Source organism: Tachypleus tridentatus, chromosome 10 (assembly GCF_004210375.1).
Source record: "Tachypleus tridentatus isolate NWPU-2018 chromosome 10, ASM421037v1, whole genome shotgun sequence".
In the NCBI taxonomy this organism is placed as follows: domain Eukaryota; kingdom Metazoa; phylum Arthropoda; class Merostomata; order Xiphosura; family Limulidae; genus Tachypleus; species Tachypleus tridentatus.
Window position 1 is genome coordinate 10,565,199 of NC_134834.1, and position 21,903 is coordinate 10,587,101.

General features: G+C 33.3%; 1 protein-coding gene across 1 annotated transcript in view; it reads right to left on the reverse strand.

Moving 5' to 3' along the window:
• LOC143228738 (cell adhesion molecule Dscam1-like) overlaps positions 1-21,903 on the reverse strand; it is a 191,848-nt gene that overhangs the window by 142,723 nt on the left and 27,222 nt on the right. Inside the window, 1 exon segment of the mRNA XM_076460032.1 lies at positions 17,458-17,778. Coding sequence (XP_076316147.1) covers positions 17,458-17,778 — 321 coding nt within the window.

Genomic DNA, 21,903 nt, shown 5'->3' on the forward strand with positions numbered 1-21,903 from the left:
GTATAGTCTACAGCTTATTACAATATTCTTACGTTGTTCAAAACAACAATACAATATTCACACTTACTTCAAGTTAAATAGTATTGTCTACAGTTTATTACAATATTTTTACATTGTTCAAAACAACAATACAATATTCACACTGACTTTAAGTAGAATAGTATAGTCTACAGTTTATTACAATATTCTTACGTTGTTCAAAACAACAATACAATATTCACACTTACTTCAAGTAGAATAGTATAGTCTATAGTTTATTACAATATTCTTACGTTGTTTTATATAAATAATTTATGCGTTTGTTTGTTGAATTAAACGCACAGCTATTCGAGAGCTATCTGCGCTAGCCCACCATTGAGAATGAAACTTGAGAATTAGGGATAACTAGCGCAGTTAGCCCTCGAGTAGCTGTGCGTTTAATTCTACAAACAAACGCATAAATTATTTATATAAAATGCAATTAAAGAATTCAAACCTGTTGATGGAAAGATAATATATCTCTATTTTCTCTTTATAAAATTGTGATGTTAAATGTCAACTAGATTATTTAACGTGAATTATTGTCCACTGTAGTCAGTTTGGTGATTTAAAAACAACAACATTAATATTTGTTTGTTTGTAATTATGAATAAAACTATAGAATGGTTTATCTGGGCTACCCTTTTCACGGGTATCAGTGTGATAATTCTTGTGGTTTACACATGTGTTACTGCGGGATAACAAGGAAAGAATCCTTGAAATACATTTTTGATCATATAAACTGTTCACCAGTTTTCTATATACTCCTGAAAATCGATGCATCAAAGTCCAACGTATTCATAAGCGGAACACAAAAAAGTGGACTTTATATTTGAAACATGATATCTTATGTTATTGTTCTTTGTTATTAGCAACTACACAGGTTGAAAAAAACGAATATCTTTGAGTTATCTGTTGTAATAACGTTTATTAAAAACAAAACAAAAAGACTAGTGTTTATTAATTCATACCCTAATTTACCATCGTAGCTCCAAATTGTATCCTCAAGACGGCTGGTATGGGTGTGTATTTTCTCGTATAGCAAAGCCACATCGGGCTATCTACTGAGTTCACGGAGGGGAATTGAACCCCTGATTTTAGCGTAGTAAACCCGTAGACTTACCGCTGTACTAGCAGGGGACAGCTGCTATGGGTATTGTTGTTGTTTTGAATTAAACCCCATGCTACACAATGGGCTATCTGTGCTCCCTGCCCACCACAGGTATCGAAACCCGGATTTTAGCATTGTAAGTCCGCAGGCATACCGCTGAGCCACTGGGGGGTTACGGGTATTAGCACTTTAAGTAAAGTGCAGAACAAAGTTTCGACTTTCTTGGGTCATCTTCGGGTTAACAACGAGAGTTTGCAACACTACAAGTGGGTTTCTCGTCATCACGAATATCTCTGACGTATTTATCATGGTCAAACTTTAGTTTTACACCACAGAATACCAGCCACATCGTGATGAATCACCAATATTCTACTACGAAGATAAGTTTAAGAACGCAATCGGTTCCATATGGCGAGAATAATTTGTAAAAAAAAAAAAGCCTTTGTGCTGATGAACTTTGCTTTATTAACCTACTCGAATAATTACAAAAAATCTATATACTGTAGTAATTCGGAACCAGTAGTTTCGAACATTAAATTAAACAGGAATTCGTTACGACTCCTCCACGGCCTATTTTTTTTAAATCACTAAACGTTGAATATAATACATTATGAATTAAAATCTTCGTAAACTGCTTACATTTCTTCATCACAGCGCCACCTATAGTTATTAATTTGTACAAGCTTTTCTGTCACCAAGCTGAGGAAGAAATAGCGCATCAAGCTGGTTGAATGTAGCTCAGTCGATAGTGTACTGTTTCATTATGTTTTTATCATATAATCGATGTTATGAACCATGAAACAGACTCTCTAGCCCTAGTTTTCTAATGATACAAAATCAGAGACACATGTATCATTTTAAACTGACAGATGCGGACCAGCTATGCCCCATCAATCTCATCTGTTATCATTATCTTCTACAGGGTGTTCGGAAGGTCACTGTGCAGTTTTGTAATCATATTTTATTCAGTCTATTTGAAGCCAGCAACTGATAGCGGAGTTTAGAAACAAAATAAGAAGGATCCAGGCCTGTATTGATGCCAACAGGGGTCACTTTCAACATTGTTTATAATTGTCATTCACATTTACCTTCTGTATTCTATATTGAAACATGTCTGTTAATAAATATATAAGTGCACAGTGACTTTCCGAACACCCTGTAGTTGACTTGACCTAGAAAATTACACACCATAAAGTGTCCAGTTGACAGCATTTCTACAAGTTTACTATGTATAAATTATTTAAAGTACAATTTGGATGGTTAATGGCACAATTCGAAGTATATTTTCTTCATTTTCTTAATGTGGTTAATTTCGTAAGTTGTTATATAAACAATAAGCCTTTATTAATAGATAAAATATAAGAGTAAAAACACTTAATGTGTAAACTGATTCTAATTCAGTGTGAAAGTTTTTAACCGTGTTAGAACTGTTCACAGAATGACTTTCAAGTTGGTTGTTTTTGTTTTGTTTTTCAAATACAAATTTATTGTCTCGTAGCCCCATTATTTCTTGGTCGATTTAAGATCTAATTACAGTATTGGGCTCAAACCCTTTCAATGGTTGTACTTCATCAAGCTCATGACCTCGTAGATTAATTTATGGATAGGCCTGTAGAATTCTTGATAAAATCGAGTTGGGTAATCGCATGTTTCATGTTTTCAAATAATATAGCTAATAAAAAGGGAAACAAAGGTGCCATATATTAATTTATTTTAATCCTCTCTAAAGGACTTTCAAGTGCCGCGGCTATTTAGGATTCCCTCTTGTTTGGTTTATTTCACACGAGTTAAGACACCGGTACCTAGCTAATGTATCGGATAATCACATGCAAAGATATATACTTAACACAAAAAATAATGTATATGTGATCACTCTTCAACCAGAGGGAAGGCAGCTAGTCAATGACAACCACCACCAACCCTTGGATTATTTTTACAGCTCTAAAGTGCAGAGATCACTTTTATTTTTTATTACAGTACGCCAACACCAACGCTGTGGATACAACATTGGTGTCCTGTAACCAGATCCGCAGTCCGGTATGAACATTTTTATTTATCTGAATATATTTTCCCTTCATTCCTAACCTATTTGTATACGTTTAACGTGGATATTTTTAAAGGTTTTTTCTTAAGTGCTACAGGGTAAGCGATAATTGTTTGTTTTTCCTGCAGCCTTGATTCGTAACGCAAGCGCAAAGAGGCAACATTTGTTTTCTGAGGTACTTACGTAATCATTAAGTTTCAGTTTTGGTACAAAAACATGGAGATAGTAGAGAGCATTTAAAAACGATGTTATAGATGCGTTATTCTCTCGGAAGCACACACTGCTCGTGTACCCTTTCCTTCCAAAAATACCAGACCAGAAAAGTATATAAAAGTGTAAAGAGTACTGGGAGGGTCAGTGGACAATGTCCAGAACAGATGATGGCATGTTTTACAGAAATACATGTAATTTATGTAACACCTCTAGTGACAGCTGTTTTTCTTGTTGTTTTCCGAAGTCCCTCTACTATGCCCATCTCTAACTTCAATAAAAGTTGGTTCTCTGAGGTGACATTCACATCTTGGATGAACACTTTATAAAGTATAATCCTTTTCGGTATCATGTTTCCTCCATAATCCCAAACCAGAACCTATTACACTAGTAACTCCAGTATACTTGTAAAGTAACAGGAGGAAACCAGAAACTGTTAAACTAAATGTTTCCCTATAATCTCAATATACTTGTAAAGTAGCAGGAGGAAACCAGAAACTGTTAAACCAAATGTTCCCCTATAATCACAATATACTTGTAATGTAGCAGAAAGAAACCAGAAACTGTTAAACCAAATGTTCCCCTATAATCTCAATACACTTGTAAAGTAACAGGAGGAAACCAGAAACTGTTAAACCAAATGTTCCCCTATAATCTCAATATACTTGTAATGTAGCAGAAGGAAACCAGAAACTGTTAAACCAAATGTCCCCCTATAATCATAATATACTTGTAAAGTACCAGGAGGAAACCAGAAACTGTTAAACTAAATGTTCCCCTATAATCTCAATATACTTGTAAAGTAGCAGGAGGAAACCAGAAACTGTTAAACCAAATGTTCCCCTATAATCTCAATATACTTGTAATGTAGCAGAAGGAAACCAGAAACTGTTAAACCAAATGTTACCCTATAATCTCAATATACTTGTAAAGTAACAGGAGGAAACTAGAAACTGTTAAACCAAATGTTTCCCTATAATCTCAATATACTTGTAAAGTAGCAGGAGGAAACCAGAAACTGTTAAACTAAATGTCCCCCTATAATCATAATATACTTGTAAAGTAACAGGAGGAAACCAGAAACTGTTAAACAAAATGTTCCCCTATAATCTCAATATACTTGTAATGTAGCAGAAGGAAACCAGAAACTGTTAAACTAAATGTCCCCTATAATTATAATATACTTGTAAAGTAGCAGGAGGAAACAAGAAACTGTTAAACCAAATGTTCCCCTATAATCTCAATATACTTGTAATGTAGCAGAAGGAAACCAGAAACTGTTAAACTAAATGTTCCCCTATAATCTCAATATACTTGTAATGTAGCAGAAGGAAACCAGAAACTGTTAAACCAAATGTTCCCCTATAATCTCAATATACTTGTAATGTAGCAGAAGGAAACCAGAAACTGTTAAACTAAATGTTCCCCTATAATCTCAATATACTTGTAATGTAGCAGAAGGAAACCAGAAACTGTTAAACCAAATGTTACCCTATAATCTCAATATACTTGTAAAGTAGCAGGAGGAAACCAGAAACTGCTAAACCTAATGTCCCCCTATAATCTCAATATACTTGTAAAGTAGCAGGAGGAAACCAGAAACTGTTAAACCAAATGTTCCCCTATAATCTCAATATACTTGAAATGTAGCAGGAGGAAACCAGAAACTGTTAAACTAAATGTCCCCTATAATTATAATATACTTGTAAAGTAGCAGGAGGAAACCAGAAACTGTTAAACCAAATGTTCCCCTATAATCTCAATATACTTGTAAAGTAACAGGAGTAAACTAGAAACTGTTAAACTAAATGTTCCCCTATAATCTCAATATACTTGTAATGTAGCAGAAGGAAACCAGAAACTGTTAAACCAAATGTTCCCCTATAATCTCAATATACTTGAAATGTAGCAGGAGGAAACCAGAAACTGTTAAACTAAATGTCCCCTATAATTATAATATACTTGTAAAGTAGCAGAAGGAAACCAGAAACTGTTAAACCAAATGTTCCCCTATAATCTCAATATACTTGTAATGTAGCAGAAGGAAACCAGAAACTGTTAAACCAAATGTTACCCTATAATCTCAATATACTTGTAAAGTAACAGGAGGAAACCAGAAACTGTTAAACCAAATGTTTCCCTATAATCTCAATATACTTGTAAAGTAGCAGGAGGAAACCAGAAACTGCTAAACCTAATGTCCCCCTATAATCTCAATATACTTGTAAAGTAGCAGGAGGAAACCAGAAAGTGTTAAACCAAATGTCCCCCTATAATCACAATATACTTGTAAAGTAGCAGGAGGAAACCAGAAACTGTTAAACCAAATGTCCCCCTATAATCACAATATACTTGTAATGTAGCAGGAGGAAACCAGAAACTGTTAAACCAAATGTTCCCCTATAATCTCAATATACTTGTAATGTAGCAGGAGGAAACCAGAAACTGTTAAACCAAATGTTCCCCTATAATCATAATATACTTGTAAAGTAGCAGGAGGAAACCAGAACCCTTACACCAGTTGTTCCCCTTTTGAGTGAACAATAAATTTACAGACACACATATTAAAATCTAGGATTCGATTTCCAACGGTTAACAGAGAACAAATAGCACAATGTGTAGTCTTGTGGTCAAGAAAACCAAAACCAATCAAATTCAGTGAGTTTTAAAACTGATAAATGGCTAGATGAACAAAATCTGACGTCAGCATTACGCATATCTGAAAGATAATTAAAACTTTCTGGGTTATTAATATATTACCTAAGTACCTTTAACATATTTAGGCAGTAATGAAAATGAGTTGTTATAACGCAACATGACATTTTTCTATGTTAAGTCTTATTCTAAGTACTTTGAACGTAGTCCGTAACTCCTATCAGTATTATTTATCAGGCAGGTGGCAGCACTGTCTATGTCGGATTATGTCGTATCGTTCGTCGAAATAATTTTAATATCTCCCCTATAGGTCATCATAACTTCACAATACCATACAATGTTTCCTTTTATAACAATATCTATGTAATGACTGAGTCATAAGTTCTAGAAACGTCTGTAAATTGTATGGAAAAAAGTTTGAATTTGTTTTTCTTTCTTCATTTTTATTACACGATAACTGAAAAACTAAAACAACGGTATGAACAAATTATACTGAGGTGACATAGTCTTAAACTGAATAACCGCTTTTATAAGTATTGTTAACATCTACTAGTAACTTAAGAAATCATAATTATAGAGTAAGGGATGTTATCATTACCCCTTGAAGTTTGCTTTCTTACAGAGGTTTGGTGTTCATTTAAAAAGATTAAGTACAGTGTGAAATAGATTAGGAATGATCAATCAATAATCGATAAATATTTATCTATAGACGGCTGGTATGAGGATGATCTACGAAAGTCGAAAGGTTGGTCTCTATTTTAGTACCCACACCAACCGCCTTGATATACATTTTAACTTCAATTAGGTTTCTCATCATCACGAATAGATAAATAGGTTAGAACCTCATTGTATTTATAACTTGGTTATAAACAGAACTTTTCTATGTCTATTGAAACAAGTAAAACAGAAAAAGAAGTAACCCAAGAATCGCTAATTTCAGTCCACCAAAAACAATGGTATTTCCATAAATCCTATGTAATGTAATAATTAACACAGAGCAATATTTTGAAACTGTCCAATCACAAAAGAGTTTAACGTATAGTGTTTTATCTGTTATCATTCTACTACACTGTGTGTCTCTGTTAGTATATAGTCATGATGGAAATACCTTCCTTACCATGTCGGTTGTATTATTGCCCCCCGCTAGTACAGCGGTAACTCTCGGGATTTTCAACGCTAAAATCAGTGGTTCGATTCCCCTCGGTGGGCTCAGCAGATAGCCCTATGTGGCTTTGCTATAAGAAAACACACACACACACTTTATTATCTGCCTCCCAGTGGCTCAGCGGTATGTCTGCGGACTTACAACGCTAAAATCCGGGTTTCGATGCCCGTGGTGGGCAGAGCACAGATAGCCCATTGCGTAGCTTTGTGCTTAATTCAAATATATCGTTTGTATTATTTTTGAGGGATTGATATTAACCATGGCTAGATTTATTTCTTTGTTTAAAAAGTTTTTCTTTACTTGAATCTATATATTTCTGATCGACATCCTTCAGCTGGCATAAAATCTCCACGCACGTGAACACATAAAGCGTTTTATATTAGCTTTAAGAGAAACTAGGAAGCGTGTCTTGCTTGATGGAAGATGGAAGTTGAAAGGACAGTCTTCCAATGGATATGGTTACATTTCTGTTTTGTTCATTTTGATATTTGTAATTTTCTCGATACCGGAAGTCAGTGTTTTTTAAACAGCAGGATATAATAAAAATCTATCGATGGAAATTGCTTTAACCGATCAATAAGTTTACTAGATTTGAGAAACCTGTTTACAGATTTAGGTTTCTGTAGCGGGACTACTGAGAGGTGAGAGGTCACTTTAATATGTAAAATATTTACATGAATGCGTTTCTTTTACACACGCACAAAAAATTAGGGTAACTTCCAAAGTAAAACTATTTTTTAAAATATTTTGACAGCATTTTAGGGTAGAGATACCTACTTGTTAAAGACAGACGACACCTTGACATTAACGTAACCCTCGATAGAAAACTAGAATTCAAGTTCCTTTATTCTGTCGTTTTACAGCTTGCATTTAAAAAAAAAAACTGAATAGTTTCAACCACGTTTCTTCAGAGTTTGGTTTGATTTCGAATTAAGAAGAAAGCTACACAATTGGCTACCTGCGCCTTGCCCACCACGTGTATCGGAACCCGTGTATCTAGAGTTGTGAGTTCGCAGACACACCACTTTCCCATGGGGGTGTCAGAATACGGTAGAACATAAAAACAGCGTTGCAAAAATTTCGGCTGAAACAGAAACTATATACTGTAGACGGTGTATGTAAATCTTAGGATAAAAATATTAGTTATGTATGTTTATGTCGATCGACCTTTCCTTGCTCACGTAAACATCTAAATGGTTAATTTCAAACAATTCCCAACATTCTTCTTCACAGTAATTAGCAGAAAGTTGTTTTTTTCGAAGCACTCTATCTTTAGCTTTCCCATTACACCACATACGCTTATCTTCAACAAGATAAAAAAAACATTTGAAAATATCCTTACGTTCGTTTCTTATATGATTTCGTTTCGAGTTTTCCCCACTGGAGACAATTCTGTTATCCTACTTCCTCACAAACAACAAAAAACAATTTTTAAAAGGAAAAAAAAACAGTTAGTAACAAGTGAAAATAAATTTTCCAATAAAAAAATGAAACAGACGAAGAAAATTTAAAATTAACAAAGACAACGTGACACGAGAAAAATATTCTCAGTACCTACAAAGGGCGCATATATCAAAATATATTGTAGAAAAGATTAACAGACAAAACAAACGTGTCATAAGAAAACCAGTGTAAACGAACAGACTAACATGAAAAAATAGAGACATTAGAAACGAAACATATCAGAAAGAAACTGACTATTAACAAAAACAACTTTGTACAAAAAAATAATGGATTAAAACAGACAACTTACAGAACGAAATACAAACAGTGACGAGCGCATGAAGTTGAAAAAACAAAATACACACACGTAAACATAGCACACAATATTGTTACTGCTTTCTTGTGTTTAAAATAAATTAACAACAGGTCTAATAGGAATTACCTAAACTGTAGAACATTATGTTGCTTGGGTAACTGGTGTAAACCTCTATGTTACTACTACACTGTAGAACCTTAAGTTACTGGTGTAAATATCTATGTTACTACTACACTGCAGAACCTTAAGTTACTGGTGTAACTGGTGTAAATATCTATGTTACTACTACACTGTAGAACCTTAAGTTACTGGTGTAACTGGTGTAAATATCTATGTTACTACTACACTGTAGAACCTTAAGTTACTGGTGTAACTGGTGTAAATATCTATGTTACTACTACACTGTAGAACCTTAAGTTACTAGTGTACCTGGTGTAAATATCTATGTTACTACTACACTGTAGAACCTTAAGTTACTAGTGTACCTGGTGTAAATATCTATGTTACTACTACACTGCAGAACCTTAAGTTACTGGTGTAACTGGTGTAAATATCTGTGTTACTACTACACTGTAGAACCTTAAGTTACTGGTGTAACTGGTGTAAATATCTATGTTACTTCTACACTGTAGAACCTTAAGTTACTGGTGTAACTGGTGTAAATATCTATGTTACTACTACACTGTAGAACCTTAAGTTACTAGTGTAACTGGTGTAAATATCTATGTTACTACTACACTGTAGAACCTTAAGTTACTAGTGTAACTGGTGTAAATATCTATGTTACTTCTACACTGTAGAACCTTAAGTTGCTGGTGTAACTCGTCTAAATATCTATGTTACTTCTACACTGTAGAACCTTAAGTTACTGGTGTAACTCGTCTAAATATCTATGTTACTACTACACTGCAGAACCTTAAGTTACTGGTGTAACTGGTGTAAATATCTATGTTACTACTACACTGTAGAACCTTAAGTTACTGGTGTAACTGGTGTAAATATCTATGTTACTACTACACTGTAGAACCTTAAGTTACTGGTGTAACTGGTGTAAATATCTATGTTACTACTACACTGTAGAACCTTAAGTTACTAGTGTACCTGGTGTAAATATCTATGTTACTACTACACTGTAGAACCTTAAGTTACTGGTGTAACTCGTCTAAATATCTATGTTGCTACTACACTGTACAACCTTAAGTTACTGGTGTAACTCGTGTAAATATCTATGTTACAACTACACTGTAGAACCTTAAGTTACTGGTGTAACTCGTCTAAATATCTATGTTACTTCTACACTGTAGAACCTTAAGTTACTGGTGTAACTGGTGTAAATATCTATGTTACTACTACACTGTAGAACCTTAAGTTACTAGTGTAACTGGTGTAAATATCTATGTTACTACTACACTGTAGAACCTTAAGTTACTAGTGTAACTGGTGTAAATATCTATGTTACTTCTACACTGTAGAACCTTAAGTTGCTGGTGTAACTCGTCTAAATATCTATGTTACTTCTACACTGTAGAACCTTAAGTTACTAGTGTAACTGGTGTAAATATCTATGTTACTACTACACTGTAGAACCTTAAGTTACTAGTGTAACTGGTGTAAATATCTATGTTACTTCTACACTGTAGAACCTTAAGTTACTGGTGTAACTCGTGTAAATATCTATGTTACAACTACACTGTAGAACCTTAAGTTACTGGTGTAACAGGTGTAAATATCTATGTTACTACTACACTGTAGAACCTTAAGATACTGGTGTAACTGGTGTAAATATCTATGTTACTTCTACACTGTAGAACCTTAAGTTACTAGTGTAACTGGTGTAAATATCTATGTTACTACTACACTGTAGAACCTTAAGTTACTAGTGTAACTGGTGTAAATATCTATGTTACTTCTACACTGTAGAACCTTAAGTTGCTGGTGTAACTCGTCTAAATATCTATGTTACTTCTACACTGTAGAACCTTAAGTTACTGGTGTAACTCGTCTAAATATCTATGTTACTTCTACACTGTAGAACCTTAAGTTACTGGTGTAACTCGTGTAAATATCTATGTTACAACTACACTGTAGAACCTTAAGTTACTGGTGTAACTGGTGTAAATATCTATGTTACTACTACACTGTAGAACCTTAAGATACTGGTGTAACTGGTGTAAATATCTATGTTACTTCTACACTGTAGAACCTTAAGTTACTGGTGTAACTGGTGTAAATATACTATGTTACTTCTACACTGTAGAACCTTAAGTTACTGGTGTAACTCGTGTAAATATACTATGTTACTTCTACACTGTAGAACCTTAAGTTACTAGTGTAACTCATGTAAATATCTATGTTACTACTACACTGTAGAAACTATAAGTAACTGTATAACTTCAGAAAGTTTTATTATGTAACAACCAGAAAATTCTTAAAACTGTTTGGTGTCACCTAATTCATATTTGTAGAATATACCATTTGTAGAAATATTTAATGTTAAAATCACCTAACTGGTATGTAACACTTATAGAACAGTTTAATATTACATCTACCGTACGTTATATCATAACTTCAATTAGAAAAACATTAATATCGCCTCTCAGCGCCACCTGGGGTATAAACCTCCATCATGTAATTTCCGCTGAGCAACCAGGAAAAAAACATTGATATAACAGATTAAATAAAATATATTAACATCGATAGCTTCATTTTATTAGCTAATAGTATAAATAAACATATTACTGTTACTGGCTCCATAGTGGTTAATAGTATAAATAAACATATTAATGTTACTGGCTCCATAGTGGTTAATAGTATTAAATAAACATATTAAAGTCTGGCTTCACAGTGGTTAATAGTATAAATAAAACATATTAATGTTACTGGCTCAATACAGGTTTGTAGTTTAAATAAAACGTATTAATGTTACTCGCTCAATACTGGTTATTAGTTTAAATAAAACGTATTAATGTTACTGGCTCAATACAGGTTTGTAGTTTAAATAAAACGTATTAATGTTACTCGCTCAATACTGGTTATTAGTTTAAATAAAACGTATTAATGTTACCCTCTCAATACTGGTTAGTAGTTTAAATAAAACATATTAATGTTACTCGCTCAATACTGGTTAGTAGTTTAAATAAAACGTATTAATGTTACTGGCTCAATACTGGTTATTAGTTTAAATAAAACGTATTAATGTTACCCGCTCAATACTGGTTAGTAGTTTAAATAAAACATATTAATGTTACTCACTCGATACTGGTTAAAAGTTTAAATAAAACATATTAATGTTACTCGCTCAATACTGGTTGGTAGTTTAAATAAAACATATTAATGTTACTCGCTCAATACTGGTTATTAGTTTAAATAAAACGTATTAATGTTACTGACTCAATACTGGTTAATCATATAAATACAACATATGAATGTTACTGTCTTCATACTGGTTAATAATATAAATATAACGTATGAATGGTTCTGTCTTCATACTGGTTAATAATATAAATATAACGTATGAATGTTACTGTCTTCATACTGGTTAATAATATAAATATAACGTATGAATGTTACTGTCTTCATACTGGTTAATAATATAAATATAACGTATGAATATTACTGTCTTCATACTGGTTAATAATATAAATACAACATATGAATGTTACTGTCTTCATACTGGTTAATAATATAAATACAACGTATGAATGTTACTGTCTTCATACTGGTTAATAATATAAATACAACGTATGAATGTTACTGTCTTCATACTGGTTAATAATATAAATATAACGTATGAATGTTACTGTCTTCATACTGGTTAATAATATAAATATAACGTATGAATGTTACTGTCTTCATACTGGTTAATAATATAAATATAACGTATGAATGTTACTGTCTTCATGTTGGTTAATAATATAAATAACCGTCGCTGTGTGGTAATATTGTTTATAGATAGAAGGTTCTCTCGTTACATGGTCTCAGATCACTTTCTGGAGAACTATTAACCATCGCTGTGTGGTAATATTGTTTATAGATAGAAGGTTCTCTCGTTACATGGTCTCAGATCACTTTCTGGAGAACTATTAACCATCGCTGTAATATTGTTTATTGGAGCCACAACGAGTCTTATCTTTACAGACACGAGTTCGCTTATGTTATCAACCCGTGCCAGCTTCGTACCTTGCGCAGCTTTATTTAACAATTTGCTCTCCGAACTAAGTTAACCCACACACACACAAACATGTTATGTGTATAAAACTTGTAAAACATTAAATATACGTTGCTAATATTCTGTGTTCTTTGTGAAATATGAATGTTCACAAGTTTTAATTATAACTTTCTGAAATGTGAAGTTTCACTTTAGAGTTTTGAAGTAACGTTATGTAGGTAGTTAAGAATTCAAACACTGCCAACATTGATTTTTGTTTACTGGCTGTCTAGTGCCAGAAATATGTTACATAAACACAACAATGTGTCCTGAGTTTCTTTATTTGTTATATAAACACAACAATGTGTCCTGAGTTTCTTTATTTGTTACATAAACACAACAATGTGTCCTGAGTTTCTCTATTTGTTACATAAACACAACAATGTGTCCTGAGTTTCTTTATTTGTTACATAAACACAACAATGTGTCCCGAGTTTCTCTATTTGTTACATAAACACAACAATGTGTCCTGAGTTTCTCTATTTGTTACATAAACACAACAGTGTGTCCTGAGTTTCTTTATTTGTTACATAAACACAACAATGTGTCCCGAGTTTCTCTATTTGTTACATAAACACAACAATGTGTCCTGAGTTTCTCTATTTGTTACATAAACACAACAGTCTGTCCTGAGTTTCTCTATTTGTTACATAAACACAACAATGTGTCCTGAGTTTCTTTATTTGTTACATAAACACAACAATGTGTCCTGAGTTTCTCTATTTGTTACATAAACACAACAATGTGTCCTGAGTTTCTTTATTTGTTACATAAACACAACAATGTGTCCTGAGTTTCTCTATTTGTTACATAAACACAACAGTGTGTCCTGAGTTTCTTTATTTGTTACATAAACACAACAGTGTGTCCTGAGTTTCTTTATTTGTTACATAAACACAACAATGTGTCCTGAGTTTCTTTATTTGTTACATAAACACAACAATGTGTCCTGAGTTTCTTTATTTGTTACATAAACACAACAATGTGTTCTGAGTTTCTTTATTTGTTACATAAACACAACAATGTGTCCTGAGTTTCTTTATTTGTTACATAAACACAACAATGTGTCCTGAGTTTCTTTATTTGTTACATAAACACAACAGTGTGTCCTGAGTTTCTTTATTTGTTACATAAACACAACAATGTGTCCTGAGTTTCTTTATTTGTTACATAAACACAACAATGTGTCCTGAGTTTCTTTATTTGTTACATAAACACAACAATGTGTCCTGAGTTTCTTTACTTGTTACAAAAACACAACAATGTGTCCTGAGTTTCTTTATTTGTTACAAAAACACAACAATGTGTCCTGAGTTTCTTTATTTGTTACAAAAACACAGCAGTGTTTCCTGGGTTTCTTTATTTGTTACATGAAGACAATAATGTGTCCTGAGTTTCTTTATTTGTTACAAAAACACAGCAGTCTGTCCTGAGTTTCTTTATTTGTTACATAAAGACAATAATGTGTCCTGAGTTTCTTTATTTGTGACATAAACACAACAATGTGTCCTGAGTTTCTTTATTTGTTACAAAAACACAGCAGTCTGTCCTGAGTTTCTTTATTTGTTACATAAAGACAATAATGTGTCCTGAGTTTCTTTATTTGTGACATATACACAACAATGTGTCCTGAGTTTCTTTATTTGTTACAAAAACCTAACAATATGCCGTATTGTTACATAAACACAACAATGTGTCGAGTTTCTTTATTTGTTACAAAAACCTAACAATATGTTGTGGCACTTGAAATTATTTTCGACAGGACTTGAATAAATTAATTTATGAGACCTTAGGTGTGATCCTATACATTAACTGAAAGGGTCTTGAGTCCAAAACTGTAACTAAATTTCAACTCGGTTAAGACACGACGTCGCTATAAGTTATAAGGTTTCACTTAAAACACACGCAAAGGAACAGAAACCAATTGCAGTACCGTTCTGTGGGTCAGCACGTGCCATGGATGAAAACGAATATATTATTGCAGGTTTTCTGTAAATAAAACGGCCCGGCATGGCCTGGTGGGTTAAGGCGTTCGACTCGTAATCTGAGGGTCGCGGGTTCGAATCGCGGTCGCACCAAACATACTCGCCCTTTCAGTCGTGGAGCGTTATAATGTGACAGTCAACCCCACTATTCATTGGTAAAAGAGTAGCCCAAGAGTTGGCGGTGGGTGGTGATAATTAGCTGCCTTCCCACTAGTCTTACACTGCTAAATTCGGGACGGCTAGCACAGATAGCCCTCGAGTAGCTTTGTGCAAAATCAAAAACAAACTATAAATAAAAGTAATTATGTGAAGGTTCACGTTTCGTTTCTAGTGCTTTCTTATATGATTTCTTTTTTGATTTTAATGAAACTAACTCCTTATAATTTCGAGCACACGATTATTAGCTTCCAATGTTTGGTTTTTCTAAGTCCAGGATTGTCTGGTAGAACAGACTATATTAACAAAGAACCAAATAATTTATTAAAGTGTTATTTATGTGTGTCTGTGATTTTAAAACAATGAAAATATGAAATGATTAATAATTAGTTATTTATTAATAATTTTATTAAATATTAGTGTACAAGTCCTTGAGTTTTGAAACTTATCGGCAGTCTGATATTTCACTGTACTGTCCAAAACTTTAGTAATCTATCCAAACTAATCAATAAATACAATATCAGTTTTATGAATCTAATTTAATTATAAACTTCAGAGTGGTATAAACGAACTTAGCTTATTTTACGAACGATCTAAAATAGTCGTTTAAAACACAGACATATTTGTATGCAAATGGAATAGATAAAGGAGACCGACTGTAATTAATTACCGTGTCAGAAATATCTTGATTCATTTTCGTAGGGCCAAACTTTATTTGGAAATAGCCTTATCTCTGGACCGGATATTTTTACCTTATTGTATGTTTGTTCCACCTACAGAAACAACGGCTATCGAGGTGTACATTTGAATTTAGCAACAAGCTCTATAAGATCACGGTTTGTGTAGATTTAGGATAATTGATTTGATTTTGTTTCTATAGTGATTATTGAAAATAAAATTAGTCACGGTTTGACTGATTATTGAATTTAAAATTTGCTTTGGTTTGATTGATTGTTGAATATTAAATACATGTAAATATTCTTACAAATTACTGAAACACTTCAGTGATCACGTGAGTTATCATGATTGAAATAAGTTTTAACTTTTGCTATATTAATTTTCAGGTTTCAAACATTTTCATGGCTGGTTCAAGTTTTAAATGTTTTCACTTCAAAACATCATGAACAAGTAACGTAACAGTGGCTGAAGTAACACTTATTGATTGGTAAAATGCAGGTAGTTACAGAATACATCAGTACTGATCAACAGATGAAATTCGGTTTTGGTTTGGTTTGTTTTGAATTTTGCGCAAAGCTACACGAGGGTTATCTGCGCTAGCCGTCCCTAATTTTGCAATGTAAGAGACTAGAGGGAAGGCAGCTAGTCATCATCACCCACCGCCAACTCTTAGGTTACTCTTTTATCAACAAATAGTGGGATCGGCTGAATGCGAAGGGGATTCGAACCTGCGACTCTCAGATTATGGGTCGAGTGTCTTAACCACCTGCCCATGCAGAGCCAGGTAAAATGTCGGTAGTTACATAATACATCAGCACTGATTAACAGTTATGATTTTTGCCACTGACCTTTGTATTCGTGGATTGCACCCTGTTAAAAGACGTCGTACTTTGCTTACCACATCTGGAGTAAGACTTGTTGCAGGTCTCTTTCTGGATTAACCAGTGCCCCAAATTGATTAATATTCCCCCTGTTTTTGTAATGCAAATTAAATACTAGAAATATCCCTAGCTTGGACATATGTTTATGATCTGAAAGTATGAATATTTTGCTAGATACCCCTCCCAAAAGCGATCAGTTTTATCTGGCCTCACACTACTCACGAAACGCCAAACAGTGTTAAAATGTAGTTCTTATACATTCGTTTCCACCGCGGCTTTACATCAGCTCTAGTTACCAAGTGTTTTGTTGATTTGTAAATTCCAAATCGTTTTAATATAACATACTCAAAGTACTGCGTATCAGTATGGATTATCTGGTTAAAATTCTGAAGTGTTAGATAATTACCAGGAGAAAACAAGTCGCTTCTGATGGTACTCTGTTATGAGTTTTCTGTTTTTAAATTTTTTAATGTAATCCGCTGTAGAGAGTCTGGGTTCATTTTTATTTTTGTAAACATTCTTTATGTGTTTAGATAATACAAGTTACGTGCTGAAAACTTAATTATTTCACTTCGAAAGTAGGCTTACCTGCCCTAACCCCAATACTCCTACTACCTACTTTCCCCAAAAGGTTAGACGCCACACAGCGGTAAATGGTAGAATGAACGTCCTGACGGTAGGTGTCTGACCGAAACGGTAGAAACATTAGAGTTCCATTAGGCAAGGAAATTCGAAGTCCGGGAAGGTCTGTGACCCTCGAACCATCTGTTAAAACCCAATAAATGTCCGGAGCAGGGTTTCCAGTAGCAGAGCAATGAAGAGACGTCCCCGTAGAGTTGAGGAACGCCACCTTTGGGGAAGGTTCCAAACTAATCTTAGGAGCACTGTAGTTAGGAGATGATGATACATCTAAAAATAACAACAAATAGGGGGCTAAATATTAATTTATATAAATGGCATGGTCAAACTTTCCCGAAAAGGCTTAAAATTAGAATTTAATAATCTTAAATTTCTTCTCAAAATCTGAAAATGATAGCAATTATATTTTCTGCTGCGTTTTCAAAAACAGGCAATAGGTTTATAATTAACTAACATGGTAGTTACCAAGCGCATCTGCTAGAAATATAAAAAAAATGTATAAGTTCAACTAAGCAGAAGAAAAAAATATGTAAAATATATACTCCACCATCCAAAAAAAAAGACAGTTCATTATTTTGGGCCGCTAAAATATTTTTATGATATTTGCTATTCAAACATTATCAAATTGAAAATGTTTTTCCTATGTCTTTTTCTGACTTGTATTTATTTTATCGTCTTGAACATTATGGTAACATAAAAAAATCAGCATATTACTACCACAAGTAATATTTCAAATAGCTCAAAATCACTGTCATTAACAAGAAAACATTTCGACGGCGAAAAGAAGTGTCCAAATAAAAATTATATTTCTTCTCTTTAACGTCATCGCAGTTAGGGTGCGGTGTTCATTATAATAATCTCTTTGCGTCCGTATTTTCTGACGACTTTTAGGCTTAACGTAACAACGGGATTCACTGAAGACTTTTAGGCTTAACACAACATACGACATCTCTGACGATTTTTAGTCTTAGTGTAATACCCAGGTTCTCTGAAGACTTTTAGGCTTAACGTAACACCTCTGTTCTCTGACGACGTTCAGGTTTAATGTAGAGCTAGCAGGAAGCTCAAACATCATTAGAAGAAATCTTAACAAATAATGTCATTCAAATTACCTTAGCATTGGCTACTTTAATTAATCTAGACGCACGGTCAGTATATAGATGAATAACTAACTGCTACGTATTTTCGTGCAATTAGATTTACCATAAATAGTGACACCTTCAGTCAAAACAACTAAATAAATGTTTTCACGCTAACAAACTTTCATTCTAAACGTCTAAACTTAGCATGCCGTAGCAACATTCAACTTAAACAGCTGAACTAAAGTTGTCAATCTAACTTTCATCTCAAACAATTAAGTTTTGGATTTCTGAGTACCAATTCAATAAATACATTGAGATATTATTAAAACTTTCATTTTTTTTTTCCATATGGTAATTCTGTAATATTACCGAACCGAAAAAATCATCTGAGAACAAATAAGTATATTCAGTTCAGTCATCCTCAAACATATCCATCAGAATATATAAAATATTCTTGGCAAGACGAATAAATTTATTCTTCACGTGCCTTATTTCTGCACGAAACCTTCACCATTGAAAAATATTCATCACTCTAATAAACGTGTATTTGTCGAAACTGAAGATGGGATGACATGCAAGAGGTTTGAGGTGAAATATACGATTTTTAGAACCTGTAAGCACTGGAGTAAAAGTTACCGGGTAAAACATATTGTTTAAAAACAGTAAAATAGTTACCGGGTAAAACATATTGTTTAAAAACACTAAAAACATTAAAATAGTTACCGGGTAAAAAACATTGTTTAAAAACATTAAAATAGTTAACGTGTATAACATATTGTTTAAAACCACTGAAAACTTTAAAATTGTTAATGTGTAAAAAATATTGTGTTAAAACACACTGAAAGCTTTAAAATAGTGAATGTTTAAAACATATTGTTTAGAAACACACCAAAAACTTTAAAATGGTTACTGTGTATAACGTATTGTTTGAAAACACACTGAAATCTTTAAAATAGTGAATGTTTAAAACATATTGTTTGGAAACACAACAAAAACTTTAAAATGGTTACTGTGTATAACGTATTGTTTGAAAACACACTGAAATCTTTAAAATAGTGAATGTTTAAAACATATTGTTTGGAAACACAACAAAAACTTAAAAATAGTTACTGTGTATAACGTGTTGTTTGAAAACACACTGAAAGCTTTAAAATAGTGAATGTTTAAAACATATTGTTTGGAAACACAACAAAAACTTTAAAATGGTTACTGTGTATAACGTATTGTTTGAAAACACACTGAAAGCTTTAAAATAGTGAATGTTTAAAACATATTGTTTGGAAACACAACAAAAACTTTAAAATAGTTACTGTGTATAACGTATTGTTTGAAAACACACTGAAATCTTTAAAATAGTGAATGTTTAAAACATATTGTTTGGAAACACAACAAAAACTTTAAAATAGTTACTGTGTATAACGTATTGTTTGAAAACACACTGAAAGCTTTAAAATAGTGAATGTTTAAAACATATTGTTTGGAAACACAACAAAAACTTTAAAATGGTTACTGTGTATAACGTGTTGTTTTAAAACACACTGAAAGCTTTAAAATAGTGAATGTTTAAAACATATTGTTTGGAAACACAACAAAAACTTTAAAATGGTTACTGTGTATAACGTATTGTTTGAAAACACACTGAAAGCTTTAAAATAGTGAATGTTTAAAACATATTGTTTGGAAACACAACAAAAACTTTAAAATAGTTACTGTGTATAACGTATTGTTTGAAAACACACTGAAAGCTTTAAAATAGTTACTGTGTAATAAATGTCGTGTGAAACCACTAAAACCTTTAGCGCAGTAACTGTGTAACAAATATTTTCTGAAAAGGCAAAAAATACATTAAAATTCTTACAGTGCCATAAAAACTTCTATAAATGGATACTTTGAAAGATTTCCTTTGTATAAAATATTCTCAAAACAGGAAACATTTGAGATTGTTACTCTTGAACGGAATGCCTGAAACGAAAAATCTACAATTGTTTTAGAATGTGAGAACTAAACTGAAAACAAACTCTGAACCAGCTGCAGTGTGTCAGATAACCATTAAGAATAATTTCTGTTATCTGTTATTGTTAACCTCAATGTCATATAAACGTTATCTGTGCTCTTTTCACCACGGATATAGAAACCCGGTTTTTGACGTCATTCATTAACCCATTGACTGACTCTTCGTGTCTTTTATGGTCCTTCTCCGGTATTTGAATGCGAGTATGCTGTGTGTCGTGTATGACTCGCCAAAAACTCCTCGCGCGTCTAAACAACCTCAGTGAAGGGTTTAAGACTTACTGTGTAAGGAAATGTGCAAGGAAGAGTTACAGAGTAAGAATTATTCGAAAGCAAACTGAAAACATACAGAAACTTACTAGTCTGATGGACAATTCAGTTTATTTGTGTACGTTGTTTCAAATGTCGTTGTTTTCGTGATTGTGTTTGTTTAAATTTCATCTAAGCTAAAAGTATGCATTGTAAGCTTCGTTAATGCACAGGTTGACAATAGACGCTCTAAAACTACGATGCTTAAAAATATGTTATTAATAATTCGTTTATTTTTCTTCGTAGTAAAGTTTGAGGGAAGAACGCCTTTGTTTGAGGCATAACAAGTGGCGAAAATTGCTCGTCTTTGTGATATAACTCTCCTTTCCAGTCTTGATTACATGTCTTCATTACCGGCCACAGCTTTCCTAAATCACTTCATTGGACGCGCGCACCGACAAGAACGTCAGCCTCCGGTCGTATTTCCGTTTCCTCCGGGTTGTTAAAGTTAATGGCTCTGCCGCAGTATTCCAATAGTTTGGAAAACGATCTTACCGTCTCTGTTTGTAACACGACGTCAAAATGTTTAATTTCGATCGAAGACGAACTCGGGAAACAGCGTCTACAGAGAGGGTGGATTTGTTATATTAAAACGATTATTTGAGTATGCAACTCGATAAGTGACGTGACAGCCACAGCGGATATAACGTAGCGATAGCACAGCATGTATCAGTACTATATTTTGGCATTGTTTGGCGTACTGCAGGTAATGTAATGAGAGTGTAAAGTAACCTATTTTCGGAAAGGCACATAATATCTTTTCCTGAAACAAAACTATTCAAAAATCCAGGTCATAAAGGATATGTTTAGAATAATGATCTTGGGTGACAGACGAATATGGACCAACTTGTGACAGCAGGTCTACCCAGAAAGTGGCATGCTCCAAGTGTAGTAAACATAGTGTGGCGCGTTCTAATAAGTGACAACCAGCAAGAATCCCCTTAAGAGAAAGTGATATAAGTCACATGTAAACAAACTGTTTCCACGCAGTATC